The 23161-nt window shown below is 43.4% G+C and overlaps 1 protein-coding gene and 1 non-coding gene across 2 annotated transcripts in view; one reads left to right on the forward strand and one right to left on the reverse strand.

Annotated features, from left to right (window-relative positions):
- Positions 1-23161, forward strand: part of LOC126457027 (glutathione S-transferase 1-like) — a 33142-nt gene that overhangs the window by 4314 nt on the left and 5667 nt on the right. The window contains exons 2-4 of the mRNA XM_050093004.1: positions 6549-6711; positions 17573-17631; positions 20250-20388. Of these exons, the coding sequence (XP_049948961.1) occupies positions 6568-6711; positions 17573-17631; positions 20250-20388 (342 nt within the window). The 5' untranslated portion in view covers positions 6549-6567. The remainder of the gene's footprint in view (positions 1-6548; positions 6712-17572; positions 17632-20249; positions 20389-23161) is intronic.
- Positions 14462-14535, reverse strand: Trnas-cga (transfer RNA serine (anticodon CGA)). Its single transcript has one exon. It is a non-coding gene; the product is annotated as a tRNA-Ser (tRNA).

The raw sequence follows: 23161 nt of genomic DNA on the forward strand, positions 1-23161 counted from the left end.
TAATTTGAAACCTTTATGAAATTTTTTCTCGTTGACAACCCCTGCGAAACTATGAAAGAAAAATGTTTATCACTTACTATTTTTCTTCTGCCACGCAGTGAAAGTACGGCAAAAGGCAAAACGTTATAATTTATTATTTCTTTACTGTTCACTGCTCTCGCGACAAATTTTGTAGATAGTATGCACATTTACCACTGAATGTAACTTCAAAATTATATTATTCGACTCACAGTTCAGGAGATATGGCGTTATAAACAGTGAGATGCTTAAACTGCCTCATAGTGCTTGACTTAAGTTATGGCTTTATTGCTAGTAACTCCATTCCCAACACGTGTTTCAGGTAGTATTCACATACACCGCTGAATGTTCCTACAAAATTATACCATTGTGCGACACATAGTTCAACAGTAACGACATCATTAACAGTAAGCACATGGCTAGCCGCTGCTTGTTACGGGCGTGGACGCACATCTATAAACAAATACCTAGGCAATGCCGCGTTTCTACGTTAGTTGTCTCCATTTTACGGTCGTGAATATGTCATACATTTGTTTCACATATTAAACCGTTACATATATTGAATAAACGTGACAGTCAAGAGCCTCCGTCTTCGTCGTGGGTTCAACATCAGATTTAAAATGATGTTCTGATGTATGTTCCAATTGTTATTGCATCAATGTTCTGAATGACACCCGTGTTCCTCTCCACTGGGACTTCATTACCTTGGCACAACATGAGAACGAAAAGTAATATCAAATACGTCATCTCTTTGGGCCCGTAAAATCATGTTATGAATGACGCTTGTCTTCCTCTCCATTGGGACAAGTTCATAACTTTGATACGGCGTGAGAACGAAAATAGCGCGCGTACATTTAAAGCCACATCGCCCTACCTAAAGACAGTCTCGTCCGACGGCACGGCTCTCGATGATATTTGTTAGCTGATAATACTGACGACTTGTCGCTAAATATAATGTGAACTCTGTCACTGCGGCAGATAAGGCATGTCATCCTGCAAGAGAACAGGCTACTCTTGGTCCTCAGCATAGTACGTCAGTTGTTGTAGTTATGGAAACGTTTCTTCCCGTGGCAATGGCCGTTCGGTACTCACGTGGCTAATCGCCTTGAACAAATATCTCCTTCGCGATGACGTCCGCGCATTATCCAGCGGTGTAGTAACTTAGGATAGCTCGTAATTACAGTTGCACTGGACTAGCACTCGGGATGACGACGATTCTAACCAGTGTCCTGCCATCCTGATTTAGATTTTAAGTGATTTCCCTAACTCTTTTATGCAAATACCGGGATGGTTTCTTCGAAAGTGCATGAGCGTTGTCCTTCTCCGGCCTTGCCTAATCCGAGCTTGTGCTCCGTCGCTAATGACCTCGATGTCTAATGGACATTAAACACTAATCTCTGCCTCGTCCTCCTGCTCCAGTCAAGTCGAGGACCATCTACTTTAGAGTGAATAAAATCGAAACAGGTAACCGTGGTTATAAATCACTCTCTGCGGTTAATGGAAGGATTAACACGCACATGGCGACAGCTCTCTTTACCTCTGATGGGCGCCTGATGCCAGTGTTACGCGTAGATCATCAGATATATATAGTCTCTGCGCCACTGAAGCGAGGACTCTAATCCACTAGTGTTCTGTTGATCACAAACCGTCTCTAATGCTTACAATTGATTTGTATGAAGCCGCTCATTTGCATTCTGTTGTTTAGTGTTAGTGTTCAAGGGCGTACCCAGGATCTGAACTAAGGGGGGGGGGGGGCAGGTCATTCATACTAGTCTCAGGAAAAAGGACTCGAGACAACATACAACACTTCTTATTCAATAAAACAGTAAACTAGTGAAAAACTGCTTTCAATAAACATTTTAAATATAAGAATGCACTTGTTTAAAAATACAACTTTTTAATTCAGTAATAATCTTCTAGGATTTGCCGACAGTAACGTGCCTAAGACGAAAAAATTACTCCTGGATCTGCGCGAACGATTTCAAATACACTCCTGGAAATTGAAATAAGAACACCGTGAATTCATTGTCCCAGGAAGGGGAAACTATATTGACACATTCCTGGGGTCAGATACATCACATGATCACACTGACAGAACCACAGGCACATAGACACAGGCAACAGAGCATGCACAATGTCGGCACTAGTACAGTGTATATCCACCTTTCGCAGCAATGCAGGCTGCTATTCTCCCATGGAGACGATCGTAGAGATGCTGGATGTAGTCCTGTGGAACGGCTTGCCATGCCATTTCAACCTGGCGCCTCAGTTGGACCAGCGTTCGTGCTGGACGTGCAGACCGCGTGAGACGACGTTTCATCCAGTCCCAAACATGCTCAATGGGGGACAGATCCGGAGATCTTGCTGGCCAGGGTAGTTGACTTACACCTTCTAGAGCACGTTAGGTGGCACGGGATACATGCGGACGTGCATTGTCCTGTTGGAACAGCAAGTTCCCTTGCCGGTCTAGGAATGGTAGAACGATGGGTTCGATGACGGTTTGGATGTACCGTGCACTATTCAGTGTCCCCTCGACGATTACCAGTGGTGTACGGCCAGTGTAGGAGATCGCTCCCCACGCCATGATGCCGGGTGTTGGCCCTGTGTGCCTCGGTCGTATGCAGTCCTGATTGTGGCGCTCACCTGCACGACGCCAAACACGCATACGACCATCATTGGCACCAAGGCAGAAGCGACTCTCATCGCTGAAGACGACACGTCTCCATTCGTCCCTCCATTCACGCCTGTCGCGACACTACTGGAGGCGGGCTGCACGATGTTGGGGCGTGAGCGGAAGACGGCCTAACGGTGTGCGGGACCGTAGCCCAGCTTCATGGAGACGGTTGCGAATGGTCCTCGCCGATACCCCAGGAGCAACAGTGTCCCTAATTTGCTGGGAAGTGGCGGTGCGGTCCCCTACGGCACTGCGTAGGATCCTACGGTCTTGGCGTGCATCCGTGCGTCGCTGCGGTCCGGTCCCAGGTCGACGGGCACGTGCACCTTCCGCCGACCACTGGCGACAACATCGATGTACTGTGGAGACCTCACGCTCCACGTGTTGAGCAATTCGGCGGTACGTCCACCCGGCCTCCCGCATGCCCACTATACGCCCTCGCTCAAAGTCCGTCAACTGCACATACGGTTCACGTCCACGCTGTCGCGGCATGCTACCAGTGTTAAAGACTGCGATGGAGCTCCGTATGCCACGGCAAACTGGCTGACACTGACGGCGGCGGTGCACAAATGCTGCGCAGCTAGCGCCATTCGACGGCCAACACTGCGGTTCCTGGTGTGTCCGCTGTGCCGTGCGTGTGATCATTGCTTGTACAGCCCTCTCGCAGTGTCCGGAGCAAGTATGGTGGGTCTGACACACCGGTGTCAATGTGTTCTTTTTTCCATTTCCAGGAGTGTATCTTCTAGCGGGGGCGGGGGGGGAGGGGAGGCAGCTGCCCCCCCTGCCCCTCGCTGGGTACGCCCATGTTAGTGTTGACTGGAATACGCTGTTTTATATATTGAGCCGGCAGCTGTGGCCGAGCGGTTCTAGGCGCTTCAGTCCGGAACCACGCTGCTGCTACGGTCGCAGGTTCGAATCGTGCCTCGGGCATGGATGTGTGTGATGTACTTAGGTTAGTTAGGTTTAAGTAGTTGTAAGTCTGATGACCTCCTATGTTAATTCCCATAGCGTTTAGAGCCATTTGAACCATTTCTGATATTCTCAAGTACCACAGGAATAAAATTCACGGCCCCAAACGACACATGAACAAGACTGCAATTATAACCATCTGTTAATGAGAATGGGATGCTGTTGATGAGAAAGAAGTGAGATAGTGTTGTGACCGATCCCCAATGTTATTTACTGTAAACATTGAGCAAACCATAAATAAGAAGAAAGAGAAATTTGAGAGGTAATTAACGTTCAGGGAGGAGAAATAAAAACGTAAAGATTTGCCGGTCACACTGTAATTCTCTCAAAGACGACTAAGGGCTTGGAAGATATGTTGAACGGAATACTCAGGACACTGTCCATGTCTCTGGGACAGATATTACTCTGATAAGCCAAAACATTATGACCACTGCCCACGGCGACGTTGGATGCCGCCTGGTGGTTTTGCGGGCACGTGACGCGGTAACAAAAGTAAGCGAGGCACACATGGAAGGGGGATCACCGTAGCGAAGATATGGGGAATAAATGGGGGCATCCATTGACATAAGTGACTTTAACATAGTGCAGATAATTATTACGCAGAGCCTGTGAACGAGTATCTCGATAACGACGTAGCTGATCGAATGATCACTTGCTAATGTCGTGAGCATCTACGGAAAGAGGTAGATGGACAGTTAAACTACCGCTAGATGCTGAATGGTTGGACGTCGACGACTCTTCACAGAGGAGCTCAAAGGCTTGTCTGTTATTTAAATGCCTCGGGCATTGATGTGTGATGTCCTTAGGTAAGTTAGGTTTAAGTAGTTCTAAGTTCTAGGACACTGATGACCACAGATGTTAAGTCCCATAGTGCTCAGAACCATTTGAACCATTTTTTTTTTTTTGTTATTTAAAGTAGGATAGATTGTGATCTGTGGCAACTCTGTCGAAAGAGCACAATGATGGGGCACGCATTGTTCATCGTACATTGTTGAACATGGAGCTCCGCAGCAGATCACCCTAGGTGTTCACCTATTGACCCAACGACATCGTCACTTACGATTTCAGTGGGCACGGGACCATCGCGATTCGCCCGTTCATCAATGTAAACGTGTCGGCTCTTCGCGTGAATCACATTTTCGCTACACGAGGTCCATGGTCGTCCCGACAGAGGCCGTCTTCGAGGTGAACGGCGGCTTGACACGTGCAGCGCGCCACAGAGACAGGCTGGTGGAAGCAATATTGTACTACGGGAGACCTTCCCCTGCCCTTGCGTGGGAACTGTGGTAGTAATGAAAGACACGTTGACAGCTGCGAAGCACCTCCATCCCTTCATGCTTGACTTCTACCCCGATGGCTATGTTATCTTTCAGCATTGTAATCGTCCTTGACTCGGAGCCAAAACCATATTTCAGTAGTTTGAGGAGAAGTATAGCGGACTCACATTGATGTCTCGGCGACCAGATTAGCCTAATGTAAATCCTACAGAACCCATTTGGGTTGCTACCGGCCCCAACACAGCGAAGCAAATCAGCGGCCTGCTATTTATACGAATTACATGACCTGTTCGTAGACATCTGATACCACTTAACTCCACAAAAATACCTCCACAAACCTACCAATAAACTGTAGGATCCCGGATACGCAGAATCAGTGCTGTGTTTCGTTCCAAAGACGGACAAACAAGCTATTAAGCAGGTGGTCATAATGTTTGGGTTCATCCATGTACCGAGCGAGGTGGCGCAGTGGTTAGGACACTGGACTCGCATTCGGGAGGACGAAGGTTCAATCCTGCGTCCAGCCATCCTGATTTAGGTTTCGCTTCAGGCAAATGCTGGTATGGTTCCTTTGAAAGCCCGACTTATTTCCCTAACCCCATGAGACCGATGACCTCGCTGTTTGGCCTCTTTCCCCCCAAATCAACCAACCAAACATTAGAAAAAGTATCTCAAGTCATACAAAATCAGGTGATGTCGAGGGTGTTACATTACAAAATAAGACATCATTGGCAGCAGATGAGTTTTGCTATTTGAGCAGGGGTGTAACTGACGACAGACAAAGTAAATGTGATAAAACTGCAGCGTGCAACTGTAACAAGCGTTTCTGAAAATCGGAAATACTGTATCTTGACATCTAATATAAATTTTATTAGTAAGGTGTTTACTGTAGAGTAATATAATATGGAAGCCAAATGTAGGCGATGAATAAGAGATCTCAAGGAAATAAAAGATCTGGAAATGTGATCGGATAACGAATGAAAAGGCACTTAATCGAATATGTGGGTGAAGGAATTTGGTAATGGAGGCGAGCGGGGAGAGGGATAAAAATTATACAGTGAAACTGGCTTGACTGCAATAAGCAAGTTCAAGAAGACTCAGCATGCAGTAGTTAAAGACCTACAGAAATAAAGTTGTGTGCTTGGGTTAGGCTAGAGTGGAAAGCAGCATCAAACCAGTCGTTGGACTGAAAACAACAATAATTTCGAATAGTTTTACTGTAGTAACAATTTAATCAGCATTCGTATAATGAACCTTCTGTTCGTTATTGTTTTGTGAGTAAGCAATGCTGAATGTAAGTAGTGCAATTTTTTGTCATGCCGTTACAAGAAAGCTGTAGCCGGCGACTCTGTTACGTTAATGCATAGCCGGCCCTTGTGGCCGAGTGGTTCTAGGCGCTTCAGTCCGGAACCATGCGGATGCTACGGTCGCAGATTCGAATCCTGCCTCGGGCATGGATGTGTGTGATCTCCTTAGGTTAGTTAGGTTTAAGTAGTTCTAAGTCTAGGGGACTGATGTTAAGTCCCATAATGCTTAGAGCCATTTGAACCATTTTTGAACCTTAATGCACAAACAGATCCTGTCATGGTGATTTTGTTTGATTTTTGCAGGATAATCCTGCGAGGTACCATGCCGACCATCACGGTATATGGGAACGACCTGAGCCCACCGGCGCGAGCAGCAAGGATGGTAGCCGAAGCGGTGGGAGTGGACGTAGACCTCAAGAGGACCTACCCCTTGAGAGGGGAGTGCAAGAAACCCGAATATCTCAAGGTAACTCACTTGGCGGAAGGCTGAAGTGCCATTAGTTGGAACTGCCAGCGACAGCGACAGCTAGCAGACGGGTGCTGTTGTCAGACAAAGTAATGGGCCGGTGATCGCTGGTGCTGCTCGGCAGTCAGCCGTCGTGACGTCAGCGGGTGGCACTCGCAACTGAAGCTACCAGCCTGGCGGTCACGTTGAAACTGTCGGCTATGGTAAACATTGTGCGCGCCATATCTTATTTCATTTAAACCGTAGAAGAACAGTTTTGATGGCTAAGACTATGAGCGACTGGCAATGTATATCTTTCGTCGTGCTGTTGTGAATGAATGACCACAAGGATAAGGATTTCAGAAACTTATTGCAAATATCTATGGAAAAGTATGGAATTCACTACTACAGGTACTTCTAGTTCACATTACCATAACTTCCTCTTCTTCAAACAAGGAGTCTAGAATCGTATTGGTAACACAATCTCTCTCCCCAGTCTCACCACCAGTGCACTCACGTAAGGTTTCTAACAGAGGGAGTGCCAGTAATTAATAATCTATCCTTATAATTACTGACTCTAGACACTTTCCTAATGACCGATCCTTGGATGAATTTGTTCTCTTAATTTTACTTCGAGTTCTCTTTAATTTTCGTTGCAAATCAACACCTTAACAAGCTTCTCCACTCAAATGGAGACAATTCAGAGGGTACAGCTTCTTCCCTCACATATTTATCAGCATCGTTGTTCTTGTCTGAATTCGATTTCGGCATATTTATTTAGAACTTAATGACAAGGGGTCGAAATAGAAAAGAATGACAATGTGCTTTTGGATTTGTAGGCGCACATTCTATCTTATTTGATTGTTATACGCTCATTTGAATTGTTTTATGATTTATTTATGTTTAGGTGCTGTGTGTGCATGCGTATGTGTGTGTGTGTGTGTGTGTGTGTGTGTGTGTGTGTGATCTGCATAGAAACAGGTGCAGGAGACCCTATATAATGCATGGGTAGTCACTGGTATTCTTTGAACAGTCTCTTGCTCACCTAAAGAGGACTGAAGTAGTGGAGAGTCTGGATTGGGGTTGGTCAGTGTAGCAAATGGATACCCCCACCATTGTCTGGATGGAGGTATCCTTTGTGAGGAGCCATATTTCCACACTCTGGCGCTGGTTCCTAATCTGAACGCTTAACTTTGTCTTGTGCTTCAAGTATTTTTCTGCAGACTGAAATGAAGTACTTAATAGTGTGCTTAAAAATAGCCAACCCAGTAATCCAGGAAAACAACTGTGACAAACAGATGGGGAGAGGAATTTTGATGCAGTGTTAGACATGTAACTCTGGGAATGTTGGGATCTTTGTTTCAGACCAACGGTGAATCTTCGTTGGACGTGATTAGGAAATAATGAAACTGCCTGTGTTTGGTGCGCACTGAAATATCATCGTGTTTGAGGTTTTAAGATGAGATTATTTAAGAAAGCCGTGTGAAGATTTTTGATTGGGTGAAGCACTTCCTCAAGGACGAGCAAAATTTATGTACAGCCTTTGTCACAGTGAGCTGTATGGAGAAAGTGGACCAGAAGTGCTTGAACTATTCTTAATTTCAGGATTGTGTGTGATATATATATACAGGAAAAATGCATTTTTAATATTTTTCAATAAATTTATTCTTTAAAATTTTAATGCAATTAATTTAAAGATGTGCTTTTTCGTCACCAGACACGTGTTGGGTTCAACTCGGGCAACCACCCACGCTGTATGTTTACGTGGGAAAATTCGTGTGATTAAGCTAATCTAGATAAGTAAAATCGTGTGAAGCTTTTAATTTTGTACTCCGTTGGCAAAATAGTTGTGAGTACATTAGCCACATACCCGGCGGTTCCTAAAGGATCGCATTGCACTGGGAAACGCGCAGCGTCGCTCTGGAGATTAAATTTAACTTTGTCAGGAAAAATATAGTGTCTGCAATACTGAGCATGTGGAGCAGTCTCATAAAGCTACATAATGGTGAGTACAAAGAAATGCATAGAGAATAGCACCAGGGGGTACGGTGCAAATATAAATTGCCAGTATCACTACATAGCTATGGAAGTGACGTGGGTTTTGGGATCAAATTTAATTGAATGGTAACAGTACAGATCGATAATTTAATATTTTCATGAGATCCGTAGCGATAAAGTAAATACTTTCAGATAAATTTTTGTTGAATTAATATGTCTTCCGACGAGATTTGTGTGCAAGATACTGAAGAATAGTATTATTGCTAGGCAATCGATTACAATGAGATCGTTTCGCAGCACGAGTATGAACGCTGAGAGGGTGTGTTTGAAGTAACAGGTTAATAGAACACGTATTGTAGGGAGGACAACACAAATCAATCGCCAATTATGCGCTGTAGGTATTGATATTATGAGGCCTAGCATAAAGGTTAGTCAGAGTGGAACTGTAATGTTAATGAAGAATTATGCCCTCATGGTACTTGTAAACAATGTACGAAATAGACGGTTTTAGGGATGTGCGAACTGTGGGGCTAATAAATGAAAATCGGAGAGGTAAGATCGTGTTGCTTGACAGCTAGTCAGTAGCCATTGTCTTCTTGGCTTATAATCGCCTGTTCTTCGGTCATCCATAAGCTAATAATACGTGGCAGTGATATGAAAACTGTAGTATTACTAAGCTCCAGAGACAAAATGTAGCACTATTATTTGATTAGAACTGAGTCAATACAGCAGTGACGTCATCAGAGGCGGTGTCTCGATGCTAGTTTGTGACAGTATTGAAACTTCCTGGCAGATTGAAACTGTGTGCCGGAGCGAAACGCGAACTCATGACCTTTGCCTCTCGCGGCAAGTACTCTACCATCTGAGATATCCAAGCACGACTCAAGACACGTCCCCACATCTTCAATTCTGCCAGTACCTCGTCACCTACCTTCCAAACATCGCAGAAGCTCTTTTGCGAACCCTGCAAAACTAGAACTCCTTGAAAAAAGAATGTTGCGGAGACATGGCTTAGCTACAGCCTTGGGGATATTTCCAAAATGAGATTATCAGTCTGCAATGGTCCCGAGTTCGAGTTTCGGTCTGGCACACAGTTTTAATCCGCCAGGAAGTTTCTTATCAGCGCATACTCTCCTGCAGAGTGACAATCTCATTCTGCTAGTGTTGTTTCCGTTGCGCAAATTAAAAGTAAAATCACAGACCAGAATTTGTTGGTCATTTGTTATATATTGTTCTTGATGATGCTATGTCCGAGAAATCGTTATATTGCATGACCGCTGGTACTGCGAGTATAAATATAGCTCGCTCGTCAAGTCACATGTGTGGTGATTGTCAGCTAGATGTGCACGAGAGTTAACTAGGTAAACTCTCACTATAATAAAGTTTCCTGAAAAACTGAGGAGTCGAAATCTGCAGGCGGATCCCGGTTACGGCCGTTCAGAGAAATGTGGACATAGTGCGGAAAATGGCGGCAACTAATTAAAAAAACGTATAAAATCCGCATCATTCTCTTCCTCATGAGGGGGCGGGAGGGGCCGGCCGCTGTGGCCGAGCGGTTCTAGGCGTTCCATTCCGAAACAGCACTGCCGCTACGGTCGCAGGTTCGAATCCTGCCTCGGCCATGGATGTGTGTGATGTCCTTAGGTTAGTTAGGTTTAAGTAGTTCTAAGTTCTAGGGGACTTATGACCTCAGCAGTTGAGTCCCATAGTGCTCAGAGCCATTTGAACCATTTGGCATTTCCTCTCTCCCATGGTTGGCAACGTAGACTCGGAAGCTCTCTCTGCTACAGCGACACAGACGCCAAAAATATCCAATGTTGGGCTCCCCGGGTCCTATTCTGTTTGTATTGGGACCGACGATGCATACGAGACGACACCGAAGGGAAGGCACTTCGCTCTTGGCACATGTTATCTTGCAGCTAGTCTATTTTGCTTGGTCATTTGGAGCCACTGAAAATACGGGTCCCTCAACGAATTTGTACCTCACGCTATTCGCCTTGCCCCACATATATCGTGAACACTCTGCTACTCCAAGGGACAAGCGGCAGATCAGTATATCAATGAATAAATTCCCGACACTCCTTAACTGTACCATATTTTATGGAGCGTACAGCCACGGAGTGTTAAATAGTTCTCAAATAATAACTCACTCTCCGCCGGCGAAGATCGCTGCAACTCGTCGGACCTTAGTGTCACTTGCTGTAACGTACGGCCCGAACATTAACACATATCAGCAGAACATCATAACGTCTTCCGCGAACGACGTTGCCATTTTTACTCGGCATGTGCGACTACGTCGCGCTACGGCATGACGCCGACAGTTCCAGACATGCGATTAGAAGTCACATCAGCCGACGCCATTTTCAGTCACGATTAGAAATCACCTCAACCGACGCTATTTTCAGTCACGAAGTCGTGGCTTCAGTATTGTCTCTTTAGCTTGACCTGATATATTAATGCATTTTCTCCCAAGCAAATTATGAGAAATGCCTTTGTTTGAAACACTGATAACTCGCTTGCCACGTCCGTGGTAATATTTTCCTATTTTGCGATAGTACAGAACGAGCCGTCCTATTTGAAATTTTTCGATCTCTTCTGTTAAGGATCCCATACCGTGTAGCAATACTCCAGAAGAGATGTACAAGCATAATATAAGAAGTCTCTTTAGTAGATTTGTTTCTCCTAAGAGTTCTGCCAATAAAACGCACTCTTTAGTTCGGCCTAACGTCAAAGTTTTCTATGTTATGGTTCCACTTTAAGTCGTTCGTAATAAGAATCCATAAATATTGAGTTGACTGGAAAACATTGAAATTTGTGTGATTTATAGTGTAATCGAAATTAAACGGTCGCAAGTACATACCGGACACACTGTTTCGGTAACTGTTTTGCTATTTAGCGCTGCTCTATAAGCTCAAGCCTCACGTATGAAACGTATGAACCGAACTACGCTTCTTGTTTTCCCAGAAAAAGCGCTTGCCTACTTTACAAAAATATATCCAGTTCATAATGTACAAGAGATACGTAGACAGATGCACCACCCCATTAACCATGGACCTTGCAGCTGGTGGGGAGGCTTGCGTGACTCAGCGATAGAGATAGCCGTACCGTAGATGCAACCACAACGGAGGAAGGGGGGGGGGGGTATATGTTGAGAAGCCAAATATAAACGTGTGGTTCCTGAAGAGGGGCAGCAGCCTTTCCAGTACTTGCAGGGGAAACAGTCTGGGTGACTGACTGATCTGGCCTTGTAACATTAATCAAAAGGCCTTGCTGTGCTGGTACTACGAACGGCTAAAAGCAAGGGAAACTACAGTAGTAATTTTTCCCGAGGGCGTACAACTTTACTGTACGGTTAAATGATGATGGCGTCCTCTTGGGTAAAACTTTCCGGAGGTAAAATAGTCCCCCATTCGGATCTCCGGGCGGGGACTACTCAGGAAGACCTCGTTGTCAGGAGAAAGAAAACTGGTGTTTTACGGATCGGAGCGTGGAATGTCAGATCCCTTAATCAGGCAGGTAGGTTAGAATATTTAAAAAGGAAAAAGGATAGGTTAAAGTTAGATATAGTGGGAATTAGTGAAGATCTGTGGCAGGAGGAGCAAGACAGGTGAATACAGGGTTATAAATACAAAATCAAATAGGGGTAATGCAGTAGTAGCTACAGTAATGAATAAAAAAACAGGAGCGTGGGTAATCTACCACAAACAGCATAGTGAACGCATTATTGTGGCCAAGACAGACACGAAGCCCACACCCAACACAGTAGTACAAGTTTATACGCGAACTAGTTCCGCAGATGAAGAGACTGAAGAAATGTATGATGAGATAAAAGAAATAATTCAGATAGTTAAGGGAGACGAAAATTTGGTAGTCATGAGGGACTGGAATTCGATAGTAGGAAAAGGAAGAGAAGGAAAAGTAGTAGGTGAATGTGGAATGGGGATAAGGAATGTAAGAGGAAGACGCCTGGTAAATTTTGCACAGAGCGTAACGTAATTATAGCTAACATTTGATTTAAAAATCATGTGTACGTGGAAGAGGCCTGCGGACACTTGAAGGTTTCAGATAGATTATATAATGGTAAGACAGAGATTTAGGAGCCAGGTTTTAAATTGTAAGACATTTCCAGGAGCAGATGTGGACTCTGACCACAATCTATTGGTTATGAACTGTAGATTAAAACTGAAGAAATTGCAAAAAGGTGGGAATTTAAGCAGATGGGGTCGGGATAAATTGAAAGGACCAAAGGTTGTAGAGACTTTCAGAGAGAGCAATAGGGAGCGATTGACAAGAACGGAGGAAACAAATACAGTAGAAGAAGAACGAGTAGCTTTGAGAGATGAAATAGTAAAGCCAGCAGAGTATCAAGTAGGTAAAAAGACGAGGGCTAGTAGAAATCCTTGGGTAACGCAAGAAATATTGAATTTAATTGATGAAAGGAGAAAATATAAAAATGCATTAAATGAAATAGGCGAAGAGGAATACAAACGTCTCAAAAATGAGATCGACAGGAAGTGCAAAGTAGCTAAGCAGGGACGGCTAGAGGACAAATCTAGGGATGTAGAGGCATACATCACGTGGGGTAAGATAGACACTGTCTACAGAAAAATTAAAGACGCCATGTGTGAAAAGAGAACCACTTGCATGAGTATCATTTGCTCAAATAGAAACCAAGTTCTGAGCAAAGAAGGGAAAGCAGAAAGGTGGGAGGAGTATATTGAGGGACTATAGAAGGGCGATGTACTTGAGGACAATATTAAAGAAATGGAAGAGGACGCAGATGAAGATGAAATGGGAGATATGATACTGCGTGAAGAATCTGACAGAGCGCTGAAAGACCTATGTCGAAACAAGGCCCCAGGAGTAGAAAACATTCCATTAGAGCTACTGATAGCCTTGGGGGAGGCTGACAAAACTATACCATCTGGTGAGCAAGATGTATGCAACACGCGAAATACCCTCAGACTTCAAAAGAATAATATAATTATTCCAATCCCAAAGAAAGCAGGTGTTGACAGGCGTGAAAATTACGGAAATATCAGTTTAATAAGTCATGGCTGCAAAATACTGACACGAATGCTTTACAGGCGAATGAAAACTGGTAGAAGCGGACCTCGGGGAAGATCAGTTTGGATTCCGTAGAAATGTTGGAACACGTGAGGCAATACTGACCCTTCGACGTATCTTAGATTAAGGAAAGTCAAACCTACGTTTCTAGCATTTGTAGACTACAGAAAGCTTTTGACAATGTTGACTGGAATACTCTCTTTCAAATTCTAAATGTGGCAGGGGTAAAATACATGGAGCGTAAGGCTATTTACAATTTGTACAGAAAACAGATGGAATGGAATTTGATCTAAAACTAAACCAGGTGATGCTGAGGGAATTAGATTAGGAAATGAGACACTTAAAGTAGTAGATGAGTTTTGCTATTTGCAGAGCAAAATAATTTATGATGATCGAAGTAGAGAGGATATAAAATGTAGACTGGTAATGGCAAGGAAAGCATTTTTGAAGAGGAGAAATTTGTTAACATCGAGTGTAAATTTTAGTGTCAGCAAGTCTTTTATGAAAGTATTTGTGTGGAGCAATACATGGAAGCGAAGGATGGACGATAACTAGAAGCTTTCGAAATGTGAAGTTACAGAAGAATGTTGAAGATTAGATGGGTAGATCGTGTAACTAATGAGTAAGTACTGAATAAAATTGGGGAGAAGGGATCGGTTGGTGGGACCAATTCTGAGGAATCAAGAGATCACCAGATTAAAACTCTTTGCCGGACCGAGACTCGAACTCGGGACCTTGCCTTTCGCGGGCAAGTGCTCTACCAACTGAGCTACCCAAGCACAACTCATGCCCCGTCCTCACAGCTTTACATCTGCCAGTACCTCGTCTCCTACCTTCTCGGTAGGAGACGAGGATGTTTCATATCAGCGCACACTCCGCTGCAGAGTGAAAATCTCATTCTGAAGAGATCACCAATTTAGTATTCGAGGGCAGCGTGGAGGGTAATAATCGTAGAGGGAGACCAAGAGATAAATACACTAAGCAGATTCAGAAGGATGTAAGTGGCCATAGTTACTTGGATATGAGGAAGCTTGCGCAGCATAGAGTAGCTGCATCAAACCAGTCTCTGGACTGAAGTTCACAACACACGTAGACAGCTAGTAAAGCTACGTCGTCAAAGTATCGTCTACATTTGTTAACATCTTAATTTTTAGAGAACAGACTACCTAAGCTTACTCTGTTCTTTGAACTATAATGAAAGAACAACGCAGTATCTTCTCAGGGAAGATCATACATCATCAACATCCTCCGCAGATGGGGAAGAATCGTTAGGTTTTAATGAGAAATCCATTCGACCACCGTGTAATACCCAGAAATATTTTATTAGCTGTAATCATCAACTATTTTCACATATATAAACTGGTTAGACAAAATAATGTGAAAGTCAGTTTCAACACCGTGCATGGAACTTCAAGGGTTACACTTGTAACTGAATTTACTGTTTAGCGTGTAATATGAATTTGGCCTATAAGTGCCAGATTCTTTAATATTGGACTGTTATTTTATGTTTAGGTGTTTTGTGATAGGGGTCGTATTTTGTGGAATTACTGTCACGTAAGCTGTGTTTCGAGAAGAGTGCAAAATCTTGCATTACTATGCATCACTGCGCTGTCCGGGGAAAACAGTCTTAAATGATTCCTACTACGAGAATTAATTTAATTTTTGGGAAAAGTGAAACCAAATACATTAGAGTGAAAGTGTTTCTGTGGTAACTACTTAATTGCAGCAATCGGCGACAATCACAACAGTTGTCAAGCCATAGGAACTGACTATCGATTCGAAGCACCAATCCCACAGGTCTAACCTTGCTTTTGCATGACAAAAAAAAGCTTCTCTTAAGTGTAGCTGCATAAAATTTATCAATAAATATAATCAAGTAACAAACTGCACAGTGACGCAGAAGCGCATACGCAGTTTTGAAAATCATACAAAGGAAGATTTGGAATATGAATTCTTACCAACTACAGGGTATAAAGTGCTAGAAAAACACAAATATTTTGGATTTTCTAAAGCTCATAAATTTCGAGGAACTAAGGTCACAACTCAATGGTTTGCTGCATGCATCAAAGAGTTAACTTTACAGCAAACATGCATTTACATAACGATGTGGTTTTTTGTTCTTTGTTGTTGTTTTTTTTCTTTTTAGTTACCAGTCTTCTGACTAGTTTGATGCGGACCGCCACGAATTCCTCTCCTGTGCCAGCCTCTTCAGCTCAGAGTAGCACTTGCAACCTACATCATCAATTACTTGCTGATGATTCCAATCTCTGTCTTCCTCTACAGAATTTGCCCTATACAGCTTCCTCTAGTACCATGGAATTCATTCCCTGAAGTCTTAACAGATGTCCTTCCATCCTGTCCTTGTTTTTCACATATTTCTTTCCGCTCCGATTCTGCGCAGAAGCTCCTCATTCCTTACTTTATCAGTCCACCTAATTTTCAACAATCGTCTGTAGCACCATATCTCAAATGCTTCGATTCTCTTCTATTCTGATTTTCCAACAGTCCATGTTTCACTACTATACAATGCTGTGCTCCAAACGTACGTTCTCAGAAATGTCTTCCTCACATTAAGGTCTATGTTTGGTACTAGTAGACTTCTCTCGGCAAGGAGCGCCCTCTTTGCCAATGCTAGTGTGCTTTTGATGTTCTCCTTGCTACGTCTGTCAATGGTTATTTTGCTGCCGAGGTAGTAGAATTCCTTATCTTCATCTACTTCCCTATCATCAATTCTGATGTTATGTTTCCCGCTGTTCTCATTTCTGCTACTTCTTATTACTTACGTCTTTCTTCGGTTTGCCGGCCGCGATGGTCTCGCGGTTCTAGGCGCGCAGTCCGGAACCGTGCGACTGCTACGGTCGCAGGTTCGAATCTTGCCTCGGGCATGGATGTGTGTGATGTCCTTAGGTTAGTTAGGTTTAAGTAGTTCTAAGTTCTAGGGGACTGATGACCACAGCAGTTGAGTCCCATAGTGCTCAGAGCCATTTGAACCATTTTTTTCTTCGGTTTACTCTGTCCATACTCTATACTTATTAGACTGTTCATTCCGTTCAGCAGATCAAGTAATTCTTCTTCACTTTCAATCAGGGTAGCAATGTCATCAGCGAATCGAATAATTATCCTTTCACCTTGAATTTTGATGCCACCCCTGAAACTTTCTTCTACTTACGTCATGCTACTTCGATGTACAGACTGAAGAGCAAGCCCTCTTGGCTCTTATATATATTATATATTACATTCTCAACCTATAGCTTACCCCTATTTTTCTCGGAGTTTCGAAAATCTTGCACAATTTTACACTGAAGGACGTTTTTTCCCAGTCGACAAATCCTATGTGGTACTATATCTGACAGATGTAAGAATCTTCGACAAGTTGGAAGACTGTACCCTCCGGCTAGCCTCTTATTAACTGTATCTCACGCATAGCACTTTTAGTTGACATTTAGTTCTTTTCTACGGTTCATCCTCTGTTATTATGCCGTGGAGCCAAACGTGTCAATCTTCCTTATTTTGACATGCGGTTGACATCTGACGCATAAGAATTGCAATCTTTCACAAACGCCTTGTTATTGGTAAAAATACTTTAAAATGACGCAGACGTGTGAAATCGATGTGCAAAATATCAATGATGAGTAATTATCTAATATGCTGCAGTTTAAAGAATTGACATTCCTCTTCGATGTGATCTAATCAGACTGTGCTGATACCAAGTTTCTTATAATACTACAACTGCGCAGTTTCTGTTCCAGCCTAGTAATTTCTGTTATTTCTCCTTTTTGGAGCTAAATACTCATTCTCATGTTTATTTCATTTACAGATGAACCCAATGCACCAGATTCCAACCATTGATGATGGAGGATACTTTTTGTCTGACAGGTATGTGTACTAAAATGTTACTCACTCCATGCTGGATTCATTACAAAGTCTAACTGGTTATTTGTAATCTGTGTTGAATGCACTTGTAACTTTGGAAATGAATTTAGATGTTAATTAGGGATGAGATGACGTGCACTAACGCTAGTGCTTGATATGGTTAAATGCTCCAGTGAGATTTAATCAAGTTGCTTAGCGTGACCAATATTTTCTAATTCACTTCTGATATGGATAGTAGTTACGTCTCCAGAATGAGATTTTCACTCTGCAGCGGAGTGTACGCTGATATGAAACTTCCTGGCAGATTAAAACTGTCTGCTGGACCGGGACTCGAACTCGGTACCTTGCCTTTCGCGGGTAAGTGCTCTACCATCTGAGCTACCCAAGCACGACTCACGACCTGTCCTCACAGCTTCAGTTCTGCCAGTACCTCGTCCCCTACCTTCCAAACTTCACCGAAGCTGTTCCACGAACCTTGCAGAACTAGCACGCTTGGAAGAAAGGATATTGCAGAGGCATGACTTAGCCACAGCCTATGGGATGTTTCCAGAATGAGATTTTCACTCTGCAGCTAGAGCACTTGCCCACGAAAGGCAAAGGTCCCGAGTTCGAGTCTCGGTCCGGCACACAGTTTTATTCTGCCAGGAAGTTTCAGCAGTTATGTCTTCTTAATGGGCCTGTTCACTAGGATGTCTGATTTTTAATAGCATTATAAGATGTTAATAACAACACTAAGCGGCACAATTAAAGGATCACCTTTTAGAAACCCGGTAACTGTATCCCGCTGCGGTGCATAAGTCTGAAATTTGGGTCAAAGACCCTGCAACCTTCCTTTGCAATGGTGCAATAGCGTGGCGACTTGCAACCTCAGTCTCGGGCTCGGCGACGCTTCAAACAGCGAAGGTGTCGAAACATGTGAAGAAAAAGCCAGAGCTGAGAAGTTCATGTGCGTTGCAAGGTGGGTTCATGATGTCGCATTGGTATCAAATTTCACCGCAATTATGCCTAAAATCCTGCGGATGTGTCACACGATGGGAAGGCCATCACGCCACCCTTAACCACATTTCACTCCATACGTTAACGTCTGTGCAATGTAGACCAGTACTGCGACACCCCGTACTGAAATCACAGGGTGTTTCCTGAAGAGTGGCCGAGGGAAACACTTCAGACACACCGCCACTCGAAATCGGCAAGGAAAGGCCTTGGGAGGGTGACATAAAGGGCGCTAATTTCCATACACTTTGCGGCCGGAAACGACAGATGGCATTGGTTTAGCAGCAGGACGGCGTTCTGTACAACCTTAGTACTGTTGACACTCCCCGGCCGATTCAAGCCTTCTACAAGGACGTCGTCGACCAGCAACCTCACTGGACGTGGTTACACCCATTTACAGTGGAGTGCAACCGCAAGTTCTACTCTGGCATACAGGACGGAACCAGCAAGGACCGTTCCAGTCCATTCAACGAAATATGGGCGTGCTGCAAAGGGTTTTTGTGCTTTTACAGCCGTCCCGTTTAACGCGCTCATGAGGCGTGATCACAGGGGTGCGACATTGGCACATGCTTGAATAAACGCCAGAGGGTCCTAAGTCCCCGCTGTTCAGCAGTACCCTCAGTGCCAACTACCTGTCTTTGTTGAACGCTTTAAAAATATAAAAGTACATCTGCTGAAGCCATAGGCGCTTGTAGACAGGTAATTCCTTTGACGCACTTCTGATTCCAGACAGTCTACTAGCAAACTTTTCGAAAACTGTTGCAATTTTGTCAAGATAGAATTTATTTCTACCTGCAGCTAGTGTATGTGTTGATTATAGTTGGCACTGTAAATATGGAAATCATTTTCCAAAAATATATTATCCCTTGTCCACTTATTAAATGAAACTTACCTTCTTAACAATGATAGTAAAAGTTGTGTGGTCTTCATTACATTCAACTTGTAATCTGTCTTTCATACAATAGTTCAAAGTGATTTCGTTCTTGTACACTCTACAGTGGTGTTGAAAACATGAAACATTTCCAGAACAGCTATTATTCATCTTATTTTTAATAATTTATATTTCCTTTAGCCAACGAATTTATTCATCACACACTGCACAATGTTCAGACCGTTGAGGTAGATGTGTATTTGGTAATTTTTGTAAAGTAATTTACTCCTACAGTAAATAATGTGTTTAAATCAACCACAGGAACATAATTTCGCTTAGCAGACAGTGAGTACAGAGTAAAGAGTAACTATCCTTAGTAAAAATTAATTTCAAGTTCCTAAATATTTTTTTGCAAAAATAATACGGAAGACGATAAAATCAGCTTTTGACTTGAAACTTATTTAGAATGTACCTTTGATTTTCACTGATGTATCACAGATATGTGTGGTATAACCTTCATTGGGATTTAAGAGCAAAATTAAATGTTCTCTAAAGGAGTGCAATTTCCAGAGAAAATGATTCCTTACATCTTTGGTTATTATTATCTATAAACGTCAAGCTTAAGATGAAAAAAGAGTTTCTCTTCGAAATTCTAAAGTGATTTCGGTTGCGCGAAAGAACGTTTATTATGCTCATTTATAATATTTCAGATTTATTTTATCAGAAGGTTTTGATTTCAGTTTATTTCATGTTTCAGTCATGCAATAGTGACCTATATAGTGGACAAATATGCAAAGAATGATAGCCTGTACCCGAAGGACATCCTGAAACGCTCTATAGTTCATGAGAGGCTGTTTTTCGACGTCGCATTGTATACCAAAGTTTTAAACTTTGTCGTAAGTATTTGTGTCTCATTTTACAAGCAAGACAATTACTTTTGCAAATAAATGTAAAACAGACTTAACTAAATAGCATAATTTGACAAGTAATGATTTGGTAATGTGTGGTGTCCTCTATATTTACTTATTGAAATAGTTTGGAGACTGTTGTAAAGTAAACATTGTTGAGAAATCGGCGTATTGAAACAAAGATAGTCACTTATCTTCAGTTGAACTTGCAGTGCACAGTTAAAATGTGTTCAAGTAAGGGTATTACAAGTGAAATGGTTTTTAAGTACTTTTGTTGCTATTGCTTAATGAGATATTGCTAAGAAGCAAATAGGCTAAATCACGAACGATACTGATGGAAACTATTAAGAAGAAAAGAGCTAGTGGAGATAAATGTGAAGAAAATAGGAAACGGAGTATCTGCACCTAGAACTGACTTTGTGACGTTACAGGTAGCTTGAGCGAAATGACGGAGATTTGGTTTACTTTAAGTACACACAGAAAATTGTTTGTAGTATACGGAATGTTACAGGTGTAAAATTTAAGTTTGAATTTCAATTTAGTCGATGGGAATGGCTTGCTTGAAGCCAAGATGATGGAAACGGCGGAAGATATACAGGTAATCCAGTTATGCAGTTTGAATTTCACAGGACAGTTAAATATTTAAGTTCAAATAATGCTGGTCACGTTGCTGCGATAATACGTGTGTGTTACTAGATGCTGAATAAATATGCTTTCAAAAATAGGGGAAACAGTCTTTTGGGAAGTCTTTTGGGAAGACTTCACGTTATTTCATACCGAAAGACACTGATGAACACGGTATTATTTGTGAGTAAAGTCAGTTACCTCATAGCGATCGACAGTGTTGCATAAACAAAGCCCTGAACCATTTTCATTAAAACGAAGTAAAAATGCTCCATTGACTACGGCAACCGAGTGATAAGGACTTAGAGGAACGGTTCATGGTTCAAAAATAGCTCAAAGTTACATATTAGTAGACTGCCAGTAACATATTATACCTATAAACATGAAATTATATATTTTATCAATCGAAATTGCTGAGGGAAGCCAGTTTTCCAGTGGAAACCATAGATACCTTCAAGTCCCACGTACTAAAAATGCTGAAAACATTATGGGCAGAAGCATATCTGCATACCAGATATGAGTACTAAGACCTGCAGTCTCTTATACCAAAGTCTTACTGGCCTCACAGATATCTAGAGACGGCTATGCATCTCAAATGTTTACGAACGTATGTTGAAAAACAATAAAAAAAGCCGTAGAAATCACACAGACTGTTGAAGTTCACACAACTGCAGGAAGAGGTGGCATGGAAGCATCAGCTCTGTGACTCACCATGACCTGTCCTTCATAAAACATGGATGGAACATTCTATTAACAAATTATTCTCGAACGAAAATAAATGGAATACTCAAAAACGTCACATCGCCAAATCAGCAAGTGTATCCGTGAAATGACGCATCTGGTCCCTGCGGAAAGTAGACATTCACTATATTTCTGGTACTGTAAACTGTTTTCGTGAGTGTCCTTCCGAATGGGGGAAATTCCGCTACTCTAAACATTACCTACAATTTTAGTTTCCCAATCTCTTATGCCTAAATCATTTCCCGCCAGTGCCGAGATCATTCCGTCGAGATCTCGAACGGCGATTGCTTCTATCATAGGGCTACAAATAAGATGATGTTCAGTTTAGAATGACTTCGTGTCGCAGAGATGTTAGACTCAAACATACTACACTCCTGGAAATTGAAATAAGAACACCGTGAATTCATTGTCCCAGGAAGGGGAAACTTTATTGACACATTCCTGGGGTCAGATACATCACATGATCACACTGACAGAACCACAGGCACATAGACACAGGCAACAGAGCATGCACAATGTCGGCACTAGTACAGTGTGTATCCACCTTTCGCAGCAATGCAGGCTGCTATTCTCCCATGGAGACGATCGTAGAGATGCTGGATGTAGTCCTGTGGAACGGCTTGCCATGCCATTTCCACCTGGCGCCTCAGTTGGACCAGCGTTCGTGCTGGACGTGCAGACCGCGTGAGACGACGCTTCATCCAGTCCCAAACATGCTCAATGGGGGACAGATCCGGAGATCTTGCTGGCCAGGGTAGTTGACTTACACCTTCTAGAGCACGTTGGGTGGCACGGGATACATGCGGACGTGCATTGTCCTGTTGGAACAGCAAGTTCCCTTGCCGGTCTAGGAATGGTAGAACGATGGGTTCGATGACGGTTTGGATGTACCGTGCACTATTCAGTGTCCCCTCGACGATCACCAGTGGTGTACGGCCAGTGTAGGAGATCGCTCCCCACACCATGATGCCGGGTGTTGGCCCTGTGTGCCTCGGTCGTATGCAGTCCTGATTGTGGCGCTCACCTGCACGGCGCCAAACACGCATACGACCATCATTGGCACCAAGGCAGAAGCGACTCTCATCGCTGAAGACGACACGTCTCCATTCGTCCCTCCATTCCCGCCTGTCGCGACACCACTGGAGGCGGGCTGCACGATGTTGGGGCGTGAGCGGAAGACGGCCTAACGGTGTGCGGGACCGTAGCCCAGCTTCATGGAGACGGTTGCGAATGGTCCTCGCCGATACCACAGGAGCAACAGTGTCCCTGATTTGCTGGGAAGTGGCGGTGCGGTCCCCTACGGCACTGCGTAGGATCCTACGGTCTTGGCGTGCATCCGTGCGTCGCTGCGGTCCGGTCCCAGGTCGACGGGCACGTGCATCTTCCACCGACCACT

This window comes from Schistocerca serialis, chromosome 2 (assembly GCF_023864345.2).
Source record: "Schistocerca serialis cubense isolate TAMUIC-IGC-003099 chromosome 2, iqSchSeri2.2, whole genome shotgun sequence".
Lineage (NCBI taxonomy): Eukaryota > Metazoa > Arthropoda > Insecta > Orthoptera > Acrididae > Schistocerca > Schistocerca serialis.